This window comes from Tripterygium wilfordii, chromosome 2, assembly GCF_013401445.1.
Source record: "Tripterygium wilfordii isolate XIE 37 chromosome 2, ASM1340144v1, whole genome shotgun sequence".
NCBI lineage: Eukaryota > Viridiplantae > Streptophyta > Magnoliopsida > Celastrales > Celastraceae > Tripterygium > Tripterygium wilfordii.
Genome location: NC_052233.1, coordinates 6,488,191 through 6,502,129, shown reverse-complemented (window position 1 = coordinate 6,502,129; position 13,939 = coordinate 6,488,191). Strand labels below are relative to the sequence as shown.

Below are 13,939 nucleotides of genomic sequence, written 5' to 3'. Positions count from 1 at the left end.
TCATTTTTCGATGATATTTTTATTTTACTTCTGACGGGCCAAAAGGCCGGGACTGTAGGCCCCAGTCTGATGGGCCAAGAATGACCTGACTTTCGGTGGCCTAGTCTAGGCCCGGGTTAAGTGGCCCGAATAGAACGTATAACAGGCCCATCGGGCTCGTTCACAACTCTAATGAAGCCTAGCTTGGACCAGAAGCAGCCGAACTAAAGTATTCCCACTATCCCACCTTCGCCAGAAAAGATAGTCGTCTCTCTCGATCTTCGTGTTCTGCAGCCATGGATCGAGTACAGCTTCTTATGGTAGGCTTACCGCTCTTCCTCTTGTGCTCCGATCTCTTGCACCTTTTCACTCCACCACCACCGCCCAAGCCCAAACCCCACCACCACCACCACCATCATCATCAGCATCACGACCACCCAGCACCAGCCGCTCGTGAAACCCTTGAAATTCCTGTGCAGGTAATTCTCCTAATCCAACTAATCCTCTTAAATTCATAACTCAAACCACCCATTTTTGCCTTTAGTATTAATAAATGTTTTTCGTTTAATCTCTCCTTCAGAAACCGGTAGCTGGGGGCATCGGTCTCGGCAGCACAGTCAATATTAACTTTTGCACTTCTTGCTCTTACAGGTATCTTTATTTATTGAGTCGAAATTCTTCGATGGTATAAATTTTGCGTGATTTTGTGATCAGGATTTGTGGTTCTTTGTTTTCTGTTGATTAGGAATTCTAGGCGTTGAAGTTATGTTTTTCGGATGTTCGTGATTGATTTTTGGAGCTAAAAGTTATTGTCTTGTAATTACTTGATTGGGAATAGATACATTTGTTTGATTCCCAGGATTGCTACTTAATCGTTTAGGGTTACTGAATTAACTGCTCAGAGTGCACAAAGGAAATGTTGTTGACTGCTCAATTCATCACATACAGTATTTGGCTGTTCATTCAAATCAACATTTCAATGTTGTTTTAACACAGGGGGACTGCAGTGACAATTAAGAAGATGCTAGAGACTGCTTTTCCTGGCATTGATGTTGTTCTTGGGAATTATCCGCCATCGCTGCCTAAGCGATTGCTCTCCAAAGTGGTACCAGTTGTTCAGTTTGGGGTTATTGGAATGATAACAGCTGGTGAGCATATTTTTCCAATGCTGGGAATGGCGCCTCCTCCTTGGTACTACAATTTACGTGCTAATAAGTTCGGGACCATTGCCTCTACCTGGCTTCTGGGGAATGCATTGCAGTCCTTCCTGCAAAGCTCTGGGGCTTTTGAAGTTTATTTGGATAATGAATTGGTTAGCAATCTTCCCTTTTTTAATATTCTTGATTAATATCTTGTTTTGCATCAGTTTCCTTTCACTTCTTGCATCGTAGTGGTTTTACAAATTCAAGACACTCTTACAGTCTTACTCTCTTTACTAGTGAATGTATTTTCATAGATGGTGCTGATAAGGATATGAAGTTTCTTTAAGTTAGTATCACAGTAGTTCTAGCGCTGCTAGATTCTTTGCCACATTCACTGCAAATGATTCCAATCAATAATTTTAGGTTTTTTGTACACCTACAAGTGGGTGTTGAAATATTCTAGTGGAATGCAGGGGTGCTTTGATGTCTTTGCAAGTGGATAATTATTCCACTTTAGAGATCAGATCACATTATTGCAAATGAATCGTAGCAATCACCTTGCTCCACTGTAATTCGCTTCCCCTGATTTCTTCCAAAGGGAACCTTAAGGTGTTTCTTGCTCACTACTTTCTTAACACTCATGCTAGGTCTCTATATCATGCAGCATTTTTATTTAGGCCAAATGTCATGGACACTCCCTATGGTTGGGGTCATTTCTACTTGCACCTCTCGTTTTGAATTTGTAAGAATTGGACCCCTTGTGCTTTGTTTTTGTGTCATCGCAGGTCCTTCCGTCCTTTGACCGTTATTTGACTAACGGTGATACTAAAACGGTTTCGTTTTAACTTAATGAAATTGAAAAATAAAACCCCAAATAAAATACTATTTACTCAAATATCAAACCCTCCTTCACCCAAGACCAAAAGCCATCTTAAACCTCATCCCCGAACACCATCTGATCTGCAACGCCGCTTGCACCAACGGTACTTTCACACAAAACTCCAGTGTATTTGCTCTCGGGTAGTAACCAACCTGCAAATAGTATTTTATTTGCATAAGCAAGACTACAATTCAATCAGGCATCATCGCACACCAGCGTCCCTATCACACCTACCCATGACCCACCCTGAACCTTCATACAAGAAGTCATAACAATAGCATAAAAAGCACTAACAACCCATGACCCACATTGAAACAACATCATTCTCACCAAAAAAAGAAAAACCAATTTTCTGAAAATTTTTGCAAAAAACTCGTGCCTGCAAATCAGCGGAGACTTTGACCTCGCTGATGGTAGTGAGGGAAGACAAGTAACAGTCGGCTCCAAGGATGCTTCGGGCAGAACAACGTACTGAAGGACCTTGTCTTTAAGCAGCATGTCGGAGAGCTCTCTCCAGATCTGTTTGGCCCCATTTTCACTCTCCTCGGGATCGCCAAAGAGTCTATTGTTCTTGGCCATGGATGTAGATGAAAGGGGGCCATTGATTTTGTGAAGGGAAATGAGAGTGAGTTGGAGCAGCGGTTGTGATTGAAAGAGGGTGAAACACATAAATTACCAAAATTAATTTTGAGAGATTTGTGTAAATAGTGTTTTATTATTATTATTATTTTTTTAAATTTTATCAAGTTAAAACTATATCGTTTTATACTTAATTGTTAGTCAATGATGGTCAAAAGACAAAAAAAGGACTTGCGATAAGACAAAAACAGAACACAAGGGGTCCAATTCTTACAAATTCAAAATGAGGGGGTGCATGTAGAAATGACCCCAACCATAGGGAGTGTCCATGACATTTGGCCTTTTATTTATTGAGCAGTTGAAAATTTCAATAAATTCACATTTTCAGCTGATATGGTATCTCTCTTCTTTTATTTTTTTATTTTTTCTTTTTTTTCCCCTTCTGGTTTGCTTGATGATTTCAAGAATTGGTTACTATGTTCTTTGGCAATGTAATGAATAACATCTATTGCATCTCAATAACTTCACATTTTCAGCCAATGTGGTTTCTTTTGTTCTTTTTTCTGGTTTCCTTGATGATTTCAAGCATTGGTTGGTATTTCTTTGACGATGTATTGAATAACATCTACTGCATCTCGGTGTTCCTATTGTTCATCCTTATTTTCCTATTCCCTGTGTTATAGGTTTTCTCCAAGCTGAAGGAGGGCAGGTTTCCAGGTGAGATTGAATTAAAAGATCTCATTGAGAAGAGGTTGACAAGTCAAAGAATTGTGGATGGCATTGGACAAGTGTGGTCATAGCCAAGATGCTGGATGCTGAAGTGGCACAAGATGGGTCTCACTGCAACTCATCTGAAGCTGAATTATTGTATAACTGGCATTCATAGAATGTCATTTAAGTAGGGATTGACTCTTGTTTTTGAAATTTGAACTTTAATAGAACGATGTTTACTCATGAAACATTATTGTAATGCTGAATGTGAGGACAATTCCCATTAAGGTTTGACATGTATTAGAGCAACTCCAAGGGGAGTGCTAAATGGGGTGTTATATGATTTTAACTACCAAAATATTACCTCAACTTCAAAAATGCCACTGCGACAAGAGTAATCGATGAAGCTGTTCCCTGTCGGTGGGGTGCAAAATCGCGAACCTCTTCCTGTCGATTTCTATGTCGTGGTGGCTTCGTTTTCTTTGACGTCAGAGAATAGCTTCGCAAGGAAGAAGAACAGTCTGTTCTCTATTGCGGAGTTCTTAGAGCCAATTTTTGGGGTTTTCAAGGATATGAATATTCATATTAATCTAAGCTGTTAGATGATTTAATGTCTTAAATTAGAAGCCCACAAGTTTTGTTAAAAGCGGTATATAGAGAGAGAATCTAGTACAGGCGCTCGTAACTTATAAGTTACGTACATCACCTTTTTATTAGTAACAATGGGGCCCAAAAACGGTAACCTCATTGACAATCACTTTTTCAGAAGTGATTTTAAGCCGACGCTTGTAATTTGTTCGCACTTGAGAATATTACTATATATGTAAGTAACAACATATATGGGTACAAGGTGGGGTGGATTTTGACAAACCCGTCCCCATACTCACCCTATTGTTTTTCCCTTAAAATACCCGTACTCATTCCCCGATTTGTTAACTAGAAGCACGTACTCGTCTAATTCAGGGCGAGTTATATGGGTACTCATCGGATGCTAGTATTGTTGATATCCCTAATGACAGCTTGACATTGAGGATAAAACTTTTACCTCATCCGTTTGAACTGCACATGAAATAAAGATAAAAAGATCATGAAGTCAGATTAAAAGTATTTTGGAAATTTGATAATCATCCGACAAAGTTTAATACCAATGGAATTGACTTTTGAAATGAAGGAGGATAATCTAAAATTACAATTCATTAAATAAATTTTAAAATTACATATTTAATTATCAGAAAATAGACTCTTTAATATGTATTTCATTAGATCATGTAATGTCATTTCCTAATAATATGTATTGTATAAGAATTATATTATACAAGCCTATAAAGAAATTATTTAAACAATTGCATGTGAATTGTATGTTGTGGGTCTCTTGGTGGTTTCAGAAAATAGACTCTTTAATATATATTTCATAATGATATGTATTTCAGACTCTTTAATAGGCTAAAATATTATATATATCCTTATACCATCACATTTTTCTCTATTATGTCCTTAAACTATTTTTTTTTCTTTATACTATCCTCAAACTATTGTTTTGCACATTGTTTATATCTCGAGTCAATTTTCCAGTGTTGACTCTGACGTAAATGTTGATGTGGATCAATTTTTTTAATTGATTTAATTCCACATGTGATGTGAAATTAAAAAAAAAAAACCAACCAAAATTAAATTCAAAATGAAAACCCGATCTCGCAAATCCTATACATTCCGATCTCGTAAATCCTATAATATAGCCAAAAGAATCCCGATCTCGCAGTGAAAGAGCATGCTGCAATTGTTTTTGGCTAAAGAGGAGGACGTCTTTCATGAGGTTATGGGTCTAGAGGCCATTTCGTTTTCGTCTCAGATGGGATTTTGGCTTAGGCTCCACTGCTCCAGTTCATATCCTTACCCTTTTTGGCTCAGAGGTTAGGGATTTCTTTTGTTCCCTTTTTGGGTTTCAGGTTTTTGCTTTGATTTCTGAGTTCGTCTAAATGAAAAGCTTCAAACAGAAAAGAAGAACAGGGTAAGTTTCAACTACAAATCAATGGAGAAAAAAAACTGACCACTGCAATCAAGAGTCTTAAATAATGTTGTTAAGCAAGAGCCGAGAGAGGGCCGCTTAAAGCTTAGCAATTTCCATCCCTTTGCATGAATCTTCGCCGCTCTGATGCATCCACTCAAGTTCGATGGATAACAATTACTTTTCTTTCTTGAAGGGAGATCTGGGAAGAAGATGATAGGAAGTTTTTTTGTTTTTTTTTCCTTTGTTAATTTCATAATTGTAAATAATTTGATTTAATTTTTTTTTCCACGTCAGCGATCTATGTGTAATTTTCGTTGGAGTTTGAATGCCATGTCACCTTTTTCGCCGGAGTCAACACCTGAAAGTTGACTCAGGATAGAAATGATGTGCCAAATAATAATTCGAGGATAGAATAAAGAAAAAAAATAGTTTAAGGACATAATAGAGAAAAATGTGATAATCTAAGGATATATATAATATTTTAGCCCTCTTTAATATATATTTCATAATGATATGTATTTCATTTTCAGAAAAACTTTAAAAACACTCGTTGTCACTTGTCAGTTTAATGTCAAATTTTTGTGAGTGAACTGTACGTAGTGGGTGGTTTCCTTTCTCCATAAACGTGGATCCCACATCTTGAAATTTGTGTCATCTTCACAGTACTCTCCTAGTGTTAGCTTAGAGCGTCCACAGTGATAACATAAATATTTAGCACTTCAAAATCATTCTCTATCTTCTCCTCTCTTCTATGTGACACAGTTTAATTGGGTGAGTGAGTCCCATAATGAATACTATTCATCACCACTCTATACATTCCAACACTCTATACTCATTTTCTCTATTTTCTCTCTCTTCATTTTCATCTTCTCTCTCTTCCTTTTCATATTCTCTCTCTTTTTTTCCATCACCTCTCTCTTCCTTTTAATCTTCACTCTCTTCCTTTTTATCACATCTCTTTTCACTATTCATCAACTATATATATACTCCAACTCTCAAGTATCATTTTTCCATAACTAAATTTTCAAGTGTTATTTTTCACTCATTGTGTGCATGTAGAGCTATACTTATCAAAAAAATAACATTTCAAGTACTTAAAATACACTTCATTATACCGATTGTGATGATATAACACTATATTTATTCAAAAAGTATTGTTAACAATGTTAAATATAGCACCATTGTGAATGCTCTTAGCTGGTTCTCATTCTTGTATTTCTACCTTGTAGTCAAGGGTTCAATCCTTGTAGGTAACATTTGTATGAATTATGTGAGTGTGTGTGGGTTGCATGTGTGTATGAGTTGGAGGGATACATGTGTGATGCACAATGTTTTAAAAACCGGATTTGGCAAATCCCTCAATCCAAACACTCTCTTAATTGTCGAGTGGTTTCCCTCTTGTTGGCTCTTCGATCAGTCACTTGTTAAGGCTAATGTTTGACTGTTAGTTTGATCGGGAAATCGATGTTTCTTTTGTAGGTAAGGAGTTTAGAAGATGGATTTCATGGTTCATGGCCCCCTGCAGTTGTCACTCGATGTGGCAGTAAAGGCAGGTGTGTTAAATATGATAATACTATTTTAGCAAATGACGGGGTGTGGGAGTTCTGTTGAATTTGTGCATGTCTCTCCAATTGTTAATGGCATTCATAGTGAGGCCAATCTGAACCAGTACAGTTCTCGTGGGCACATTAGGCCATTGCTACCTCATCTTCTTCTTGATGAGGTGAATGGGGAATATCCTAAGGAACTTGTGTTGATGTTTATTATCGGGACACTAAGCGGGAAGGAGTAATTTTCGACCTTGAAGATGGATCGAAAGAGAGGCGGGTTTTTTTTTTTTCCGGACTTGGGTGACGAGTTGAAGGTTCAAATTGATAATCTGCGGATCACTCAGGACTGGGACGAGGTTACTGGGGCTTGGAAGCGGCGTGAGACATGGTTGTTTCTGGAGTTGATAGAAATACACGAAATACACGAACAATCCCCGCTACAGTTGGAATAAATCCATAAGAAATCTGTATTGAAAAAGGACACAAGAAATCTTACACTGCCAGAATAAACCTCCATCAGTTCCTAATTTGGCTTCATCTGCCTGCAAAGAACGTATATATGAGCAAGTCATAAAATGCAGTGCTTCTACTGGTAGATGAACAAGAAAACTGTCACGCGCTCAAAATGTTAGACCCCCAAAGTTCAGAAGGCGAAAAATCATCTCAAGCTTCAGCCAGAGTAAGATAGCATGGAAGGTAGTCATCCAACGTGTTCTAAGATCTAGCAAACGAGTTCAGCAAGCAGTTAATCTGACCTATTCATTTCATAATCCCAGGACATTGCTGTCCTGGTTGATAGACAACAATGTGGTGCTGTCAAGGGCAAAAGTGCACTATCGTAGCAGAATGCTCCAATGCCCAATGAAAATGGGACAAAGATCCCGAAATGGGATCAAGTGTTCCAGATGGTGGCTGGTTTTGCCCATCTTGCTGTTGCAGAACCTGAGTAAATTCAGAGAGGATGCTGAGCATTCAATGAACAATAAAGTACTCAGTTGCACTCAATGCGAGCATAAATGTAAGTTCATTCATATTTGCTCTAAGCAGTACTTGTAAGTGTGGATCTCAAATGTTTCTTGCTTACTTTGCGTCCAACTTATGTAGATCATGTTGGGTGCTTGAAGTTGAGGGAAGTATGTATGCTTTGCAGCCAAAGGCTTCAAGGTTCCACCGATTTTCCCTGTTAAACTGCCATAACGAGAACAAAAAAAATGATACATGCAACTTATTCGCAACCACCATACTACACAGAAAAAAGGAAGTACCTCTTAGAGAAATACATATTTTAAATAGCAATAATAAACAAAAGGACAATGCTAGAAACCCCCAAAATTTGACCCCCAAATCTATTTGGCATTAAAATAGTCATTGATTCAAAACACACATAGGACCCACTTCACATCCAACACTCCACATTAAATGAGGATCTTTTGGGGTCTCAAGCATTATTCTAAACAAAAAATAAATCCAGCAATGGCCAAAATCATCACATCCACGGGTTATGAGGCACAATCAGCACAAGCCACTGACATATCCTTATCACCAACTCCTCTAACAAAATCACAAGCCATAAAGACATAGCAGCAAAGTCATACCTGAATAAAGACAAGATTCCATATTTCAATGCATTATTATTAACCAATGATGCAGTATCACGATTGCCAATTCTGTCATAATGTATTTCAATGCAAGGCCCACAAGGACCAGTATCGCCCATCTCCCAGAAATTATCCTACTCCAATATACAACATAAATAAATAATCACCAGATAAAAGGCTTAAAGATCACTAAAGGAAATTAATTAAAAATGATTAATTTCTTGGCAGGATCAGCATAGGGTCCAAAAATCAAGAATACCAGTGTCAATGTATCATAAGGCAATAATGAACACAACTCAGTGGCATATAAAAGTAATGGAAAAACACTCCTCCACCAATCTGCTACTTGGTATACAACTTGTCAATTAAAACTATTTCTCAAACATTAGAAAATCTTTCATTTTTCTCAGATCTTTTGTAGCATTTCAATATCTGCAACAAAGCCCCCACATTTCATTGACTGCTTCACAATTTCTCAATCAACTTCTTTATATGTCACTTAGATGGTGGTTGGTCTTTCTGTGGTTCAATTTATAAGCATTGACCTTCCTCAGAACTAAACCAAAAACTGCATACAGAAACTTTTTATGTTTTTGTTTCTCAATAAGGCGTTAGAAAACAGCCAAAGGGTCATAGAACCAAAGAACTCCGAACTATACTCGACAAGGAAAAATAAATGCTGGGAGTGGAAGATAAAAAACCAACTGAAAATTAAAAGGAAAGCATTTATGGTGAACCTTTTAGAGAGTTTAGTCAGTTCAACCTACCCAATGATAGAAAACAATAGGGCCACAAAATCAAATTCCCACAAAAGATTTTCTTATCATGAAAGAAAATATTGTTACTAAATTATTTGCTCTGCAAGATAAAAAAAAATTGCTTCACTGTTAAATAAAAATCAAGAAACAAATTAACTTTTTCCAATGATTATATCTGGTGCATGAAAAAACAAGTTCATAACTCATAAATAGCCTCATACTCAAGTGCAAATACATAAGTGAGAAAGCCTACTATCCCGTTCAAGTAGATATAGATGTATATAAATATTCTTTGCAAAAACATGTTCAAAACTCATAAGTTGCCCCATATTTAAGGTGCCGATACATGAGCATTTCACCTATCCATTTCAGACAGTGTGTTGGTAAAGGACATCTTTCATACGACTTAAATGCCGTCTTGGAAAATAAATTTTTAACATGGATGGATGCATATATCTTTCAAAATAAAAATTAAACAATTGCAAAGAATGAAAAACACATACTTTACATCCAAAAGGCAACACACGTCGAGGTGGTAAAAACTTCAACCATAAATCCCTTGCCTCAGTATCAGAGGCAAGACCAGCTTTCTCACTCTACCAAAATAGGTGGCCTAAAATCGATCTGCTGGCAATTTATACACCTGCAAGCAATTAAGATCCATAAATCTTGATTATAAACTCGTTGAAATAGTCCAAGAAAACAGTGAAAGTACCAAAAAAAAAAAAAAAAAAAGAGGAGTGCGAAGCTGACAGATCTCAAGTGCCACAAAACTTTCACATGAAACAAATTGCATACAGAATCTAACAGTCATACTGCGACCCCACATAAGTATTATTTTTAACTGCCAGTAGGGGAAAAGACAGTGAGAGTTAGACAATTGGTGCCAGTTCGAATGCATATTTCTCTTGAAAATTTCAATGAACCTATAATCAGTCATGGAGTAAAAGTAAACCTAGGAAATGTGCACGTGTATGAAAAAAACTATGAATTCCTTAATAGTTTTGAAAAGTGATCCAAAGGACAATAGTACCCAGCTTACTTAAGCTGGAGAGTGCCGGTAGCAACGAGATAGGGCTCCAGACACTAAAGGTTGAGAGAAATTGCGAACATGAATGGCAATTCTTGCAAATAAATAAGTGGAAGCTAATAACTAAGCAATATAAATTCCATTAAAAAAAAAAGCAACATAAATTCATAAATGACCTTTGGAAGAAGCTCCCAAGCATATCCAATGGTTTCTTCCTTGAAATAATCGCCAAATGACCAATTTCCAAGGCTCCGAGCATCTCAAAAAATGTATGGTGATAAGTATCTTTTCCAACATCGTCAAGATCATTGTTCTTTCCTCCAGCACAAATGCACTTTTGGGTGTTACAAGCATGGGTGAGTTTGCTTAATTGGGTGTTGGGATCAACTGTCCCTAGAAAGATTGACTTGAACTGATTCATAACTGTCAAATCACAACATAAAGATTGATTTGTCTAAAGCAAACCCTCCACCACATTTATCCTATCACAAAACCCAAAATACTTCATAATTGTAATACACGCAAGTATTTATCAACTTTTATCATAAGAGAAAACAGAAGTTAAATGCAATTTTCCTACTGAGGGAAAAATAAACCAGATTCAAAATACAGAAAAAGTAAGTACCAGTAAATAATTTCCTATTAGAGAACATTAATAAAAGAACTGTATACATATATGAATGAAAACAGTTTCATTGTTCAGAACATTGCTTATCAAAACTGAAATTGAAAGACACAGGTATCTGCAACAATGGTTCTTCGGGAGATAACCAATTGAGGACAGAAACACATTGTAGGATGCCGGTTTCATGGAACATTAGGTTTGCTCTCATATATCTCTCTTGGTTCAAGTACATCTGGGCAATACTGGTTAGAAAGAACTTCAACTTGCTCAGCAAATGACTTGTTACCATATGCACCTAAGTGTTTGACCATTTGCCCCCATCTCTTTCGACATACATCTCCAGACCTATGCTCCAAGAGATTGTCCCAGTCTACCTCTTCCATGCAGCAAGCATCCAAGTTATTAAGCTCAGTCATCAAGCGATAATCGTCCGTATCAGACCATTTACCTTCAGCTACCATGGGTGATGTTAATTGGTCATACCATTTCATGCAGCAAAGTGCACTGGCTCTGGTTAACAACTTATCACTAATAGCCTCCCAGCAGATATTATCTCGTAGCATCCCATGCTTGGATTTCTTTTCCTGTAAAGCCTTCATATGGAGATCCACAATTACTAAATCAAACAAATTCTGGTACTCATCTTGGGACCAATGTCCTTTCCTTGTATTGCGCAATTTTATACTACGCCATGTATCCTTTACATGAATCCTATGCTTTTCCATATCAACAGCTAGCCTTTTCCAATCTGATCCATGTTCTTCATGGAACTTCCTGACCGTTTCATACTCTTCAGGAGTCCACTGACGCTTCTCGCCTCTTTGGAACAAAGTATGGGCTCGATAATATATACTTTCATGGGGCCTCCAAGGTAAGGCAGCAGCTATTTCCTTCCAACACTGCCTGGTTTCAGGGTGAGATTTGCAGTATAAAACCATCTCAACACTTTCTTTACCTAACCTATGAGCCTTTATATATTTGAAAACAGCCTCTTTAACCATCTCATCTTCCTGAGGTGAGAATCGCTTACCACGCACTAAGCCATCTTCCTGATCATTCTTCTCATTACTAGGACCATCAGATAATGGAAAAACCTCCACATGATCATTAAAACTTACTCTCCTAGTACTGTCTTTGCTTCTAGATTTTTTTGATGGAGCAATAATATCACCATCCTTTCTGGTTCTTTGCACCCCTTCATGACCTTGTTCATCTGAACCAATTTCCATTGACTGTGTCTTATTCTTCTCTTCCTCCTCTTGCTTCTTCTTTTTCTGCTTCTTCTTCATCTTTTTCTTGTAGCAGTTATCGTTTGAAGCATCAGCAAATATTTTTCTATCCACATTCTTAATTAAACATGTATCTCCTACATGCTTTAAAAACTCTTTCTGTTCTACTACTTTACTTTCCTCATTAGGTTCCTCAGCAGAAATCTCCTGTGACAAGGCTTCCAATGCGCCATCATGATTTTTCCTCTTCTTCTGCTTTTTCTTCCTTTCCTTCCCTGAAGACTCTGTCTTTTCCATTATATTCCCATCCAGCAGCTTTTTTCTCTCCCCATCAGTAAAGTTGTTTTTATCCATGATATGACCATCAGCCTTATCCCTCTTTAGTTTTTTCTCCTGTTTTTGATATCGCTCTTCCCCATCATTCATCACAATCTCTTTTCCATCAGTCATCCTTTCCATGCTATAGTCATCATCCTTATCCCTCTTTCTTTTCTCCGTGTTCTTTTTCATTTTCGCTTCTTCACCAGTATTAACTTTAAGAACTTCTTCCTTCGCATGGATTTTCTGCCCTTTAATCTTGTCCATTCTTCCTCTTTCAAGGTCATCAATCATGGAGGAAGTCGCGCTGATACTACCTTTGTTCTTATTCTCCCTGTGCTTCTTCTTCCTTTCTTTTCTTGCTTCCAACTCAACAGGGTCATTTTTTTGGACATTAATGTTTTTTGCTTGACGATTGTCAGTTGCTTTTAAAGGTTCTTCCAACATATTAAATACTCCCTCATTGCCACTTCTTCTATCTTTCTGTCCAGCCTCCATTCCCATGCAGACAAAGATACCGGTATCCTTTAAATTTCTAAAGCCAACTCGAAATGTGAATCTGAAAACAAGACAAACAGAGAGAAATAGAGAGTCAGAAACTAATCATTCAGCAGGGATACCCTCATACTAAGAAGCACCCATAAGGATGCGAGGATACAGGATACGGGGATTCACCATTTCTTCCCAAAACTAGGATTAGGGTGCGGTGGGATATGGCCTATATATATGTAAACTTTTATATATTTGTATAAATATATTTATATACATATATTCAACAAAACAACTATGTAAATCAAATTCCATCACATATCAATATCATCACCCTAATTTCATCACACAAGTTCGATAAAAATAAAACAAAAGAGCATCATATGGGCTGTAGAGTTTATACTATGATCTGAATTCATTCTTTATAATCTGCAAGATTAAAAATCGCAAATATTGTTCCTTATAATCTTCTCCTTTACATTTGTATCATACACATAATCAGCACTGCCGCAGAAAGACACAAAATTGGAGACAATTTATCATTTTATCTAATGGATTGAAGTTAGAGAACAAAATACCTTTGAGAAGCGTCGCCTCCAGAAGACAAAAGCCGTCGCGCAGCAGCAGCAAACACCTTCTAAAAGCCGTCGCGCAACACTCTTCAGCAGCAAACGTGACAGAGATCGCACAGGTTCGCCATTATTCTCTTGCTAGCTCGTATTGTTCTTCACAATTCACATTGAAGAAGAGAGTTGGGCTAAGCTTATTCAAGACTGGGGATAAGGAGATCATCTATTCAGTTGGGCTCATTGTCGTCATTGGGCTTTCTTTCATTGAAATATTGGGGAAAATTAAACTCATCCCATGTCCAAAACAATTTAGAAATACACCCATGTCCAAAACAACGAACAAAAACAGGGAAACAACAATTGAAATGTTCACAAATATGCTAAATCTACATCTACAGGAAACAAATACAACAACATTTCTTTACACAAAATTCAAACAATCTACGGACTACCGTGTGCGCACGAGCTTTAGAA

The 13,939-nt window shown here is 37.3% G+C and overlaps 3 protein-coding genes across 3 annotated transcripts; 1 reads left to right on the top strand and 2 right to left on the bottom strand.

Moving 5' to 3' along the window:
* Positions 1-200: 200 nt before the first annotated feature.
* On the top strand, positions 201-3,620 carry LOC120005069 (selT-like protein). The gene is made up of 4 exons (XM_038854512.1): positions 201-458; positions 560-630; positions 976-1,291; positions 3,264-3,620. The coding sequence occupies exons 1-4, from the start codon at positions 276-278 to the stop codon at positions 3,378-3,380; spliced, it is 687 nt and encodes a 228-aa protein (XP_038710440.1). The 5' UTR covers positions 201-275; the 3' UTR covers positions 3,381-3,620.
* Positions 3,621-7,206: 3,586 nt separating this feature from the next.
* On the bottom strand, positions 7,207-8,566 carry LOC120010504 (alanine--tRNA ligase-like). The gene is made up of 4 exons (XM_038861297.1): positions 8,445-8,566; positions 7,900-8,037; positions 7,684-7,813; positions 7,207-7,314 (listed from the first exon to the last, which is right to left on the bottom strand). Exons 1-4 carry the CDS (start codon positions 8,564-8,566, stop codon positions 7,207-7,209), a joined length of 498 nt encoding a protein of 165 aa, XP_038717225.1.
* Positions 8,567-10,857: 2,291 nt separating this feature from the next.
* LOC120006507 (transcription termination factor 1-like) lies at positions 10,858-13,648 on the bottom strand. The gene is made up of 2 exons (XM_038856566.1): positions 13,475-13,648; positions 10,858-12,966 (listed from the first exon to the last, which is right to left on the bottom strand). The coding sequence occupies exon 2, from the start codon at positions 12,909-12,911 to the stop codon at positions 11,043-11,045; it is 1,869 nt and encodes a 622-aa protein (XP_038712494.1). The 5' UTR covers positions 12,912-12,966; positions 13,475-13,648; the 3' UTR covers positions 10,858-11,042.
* Positions 13,649-13,939: the final 291 nt, after the last annotated feature.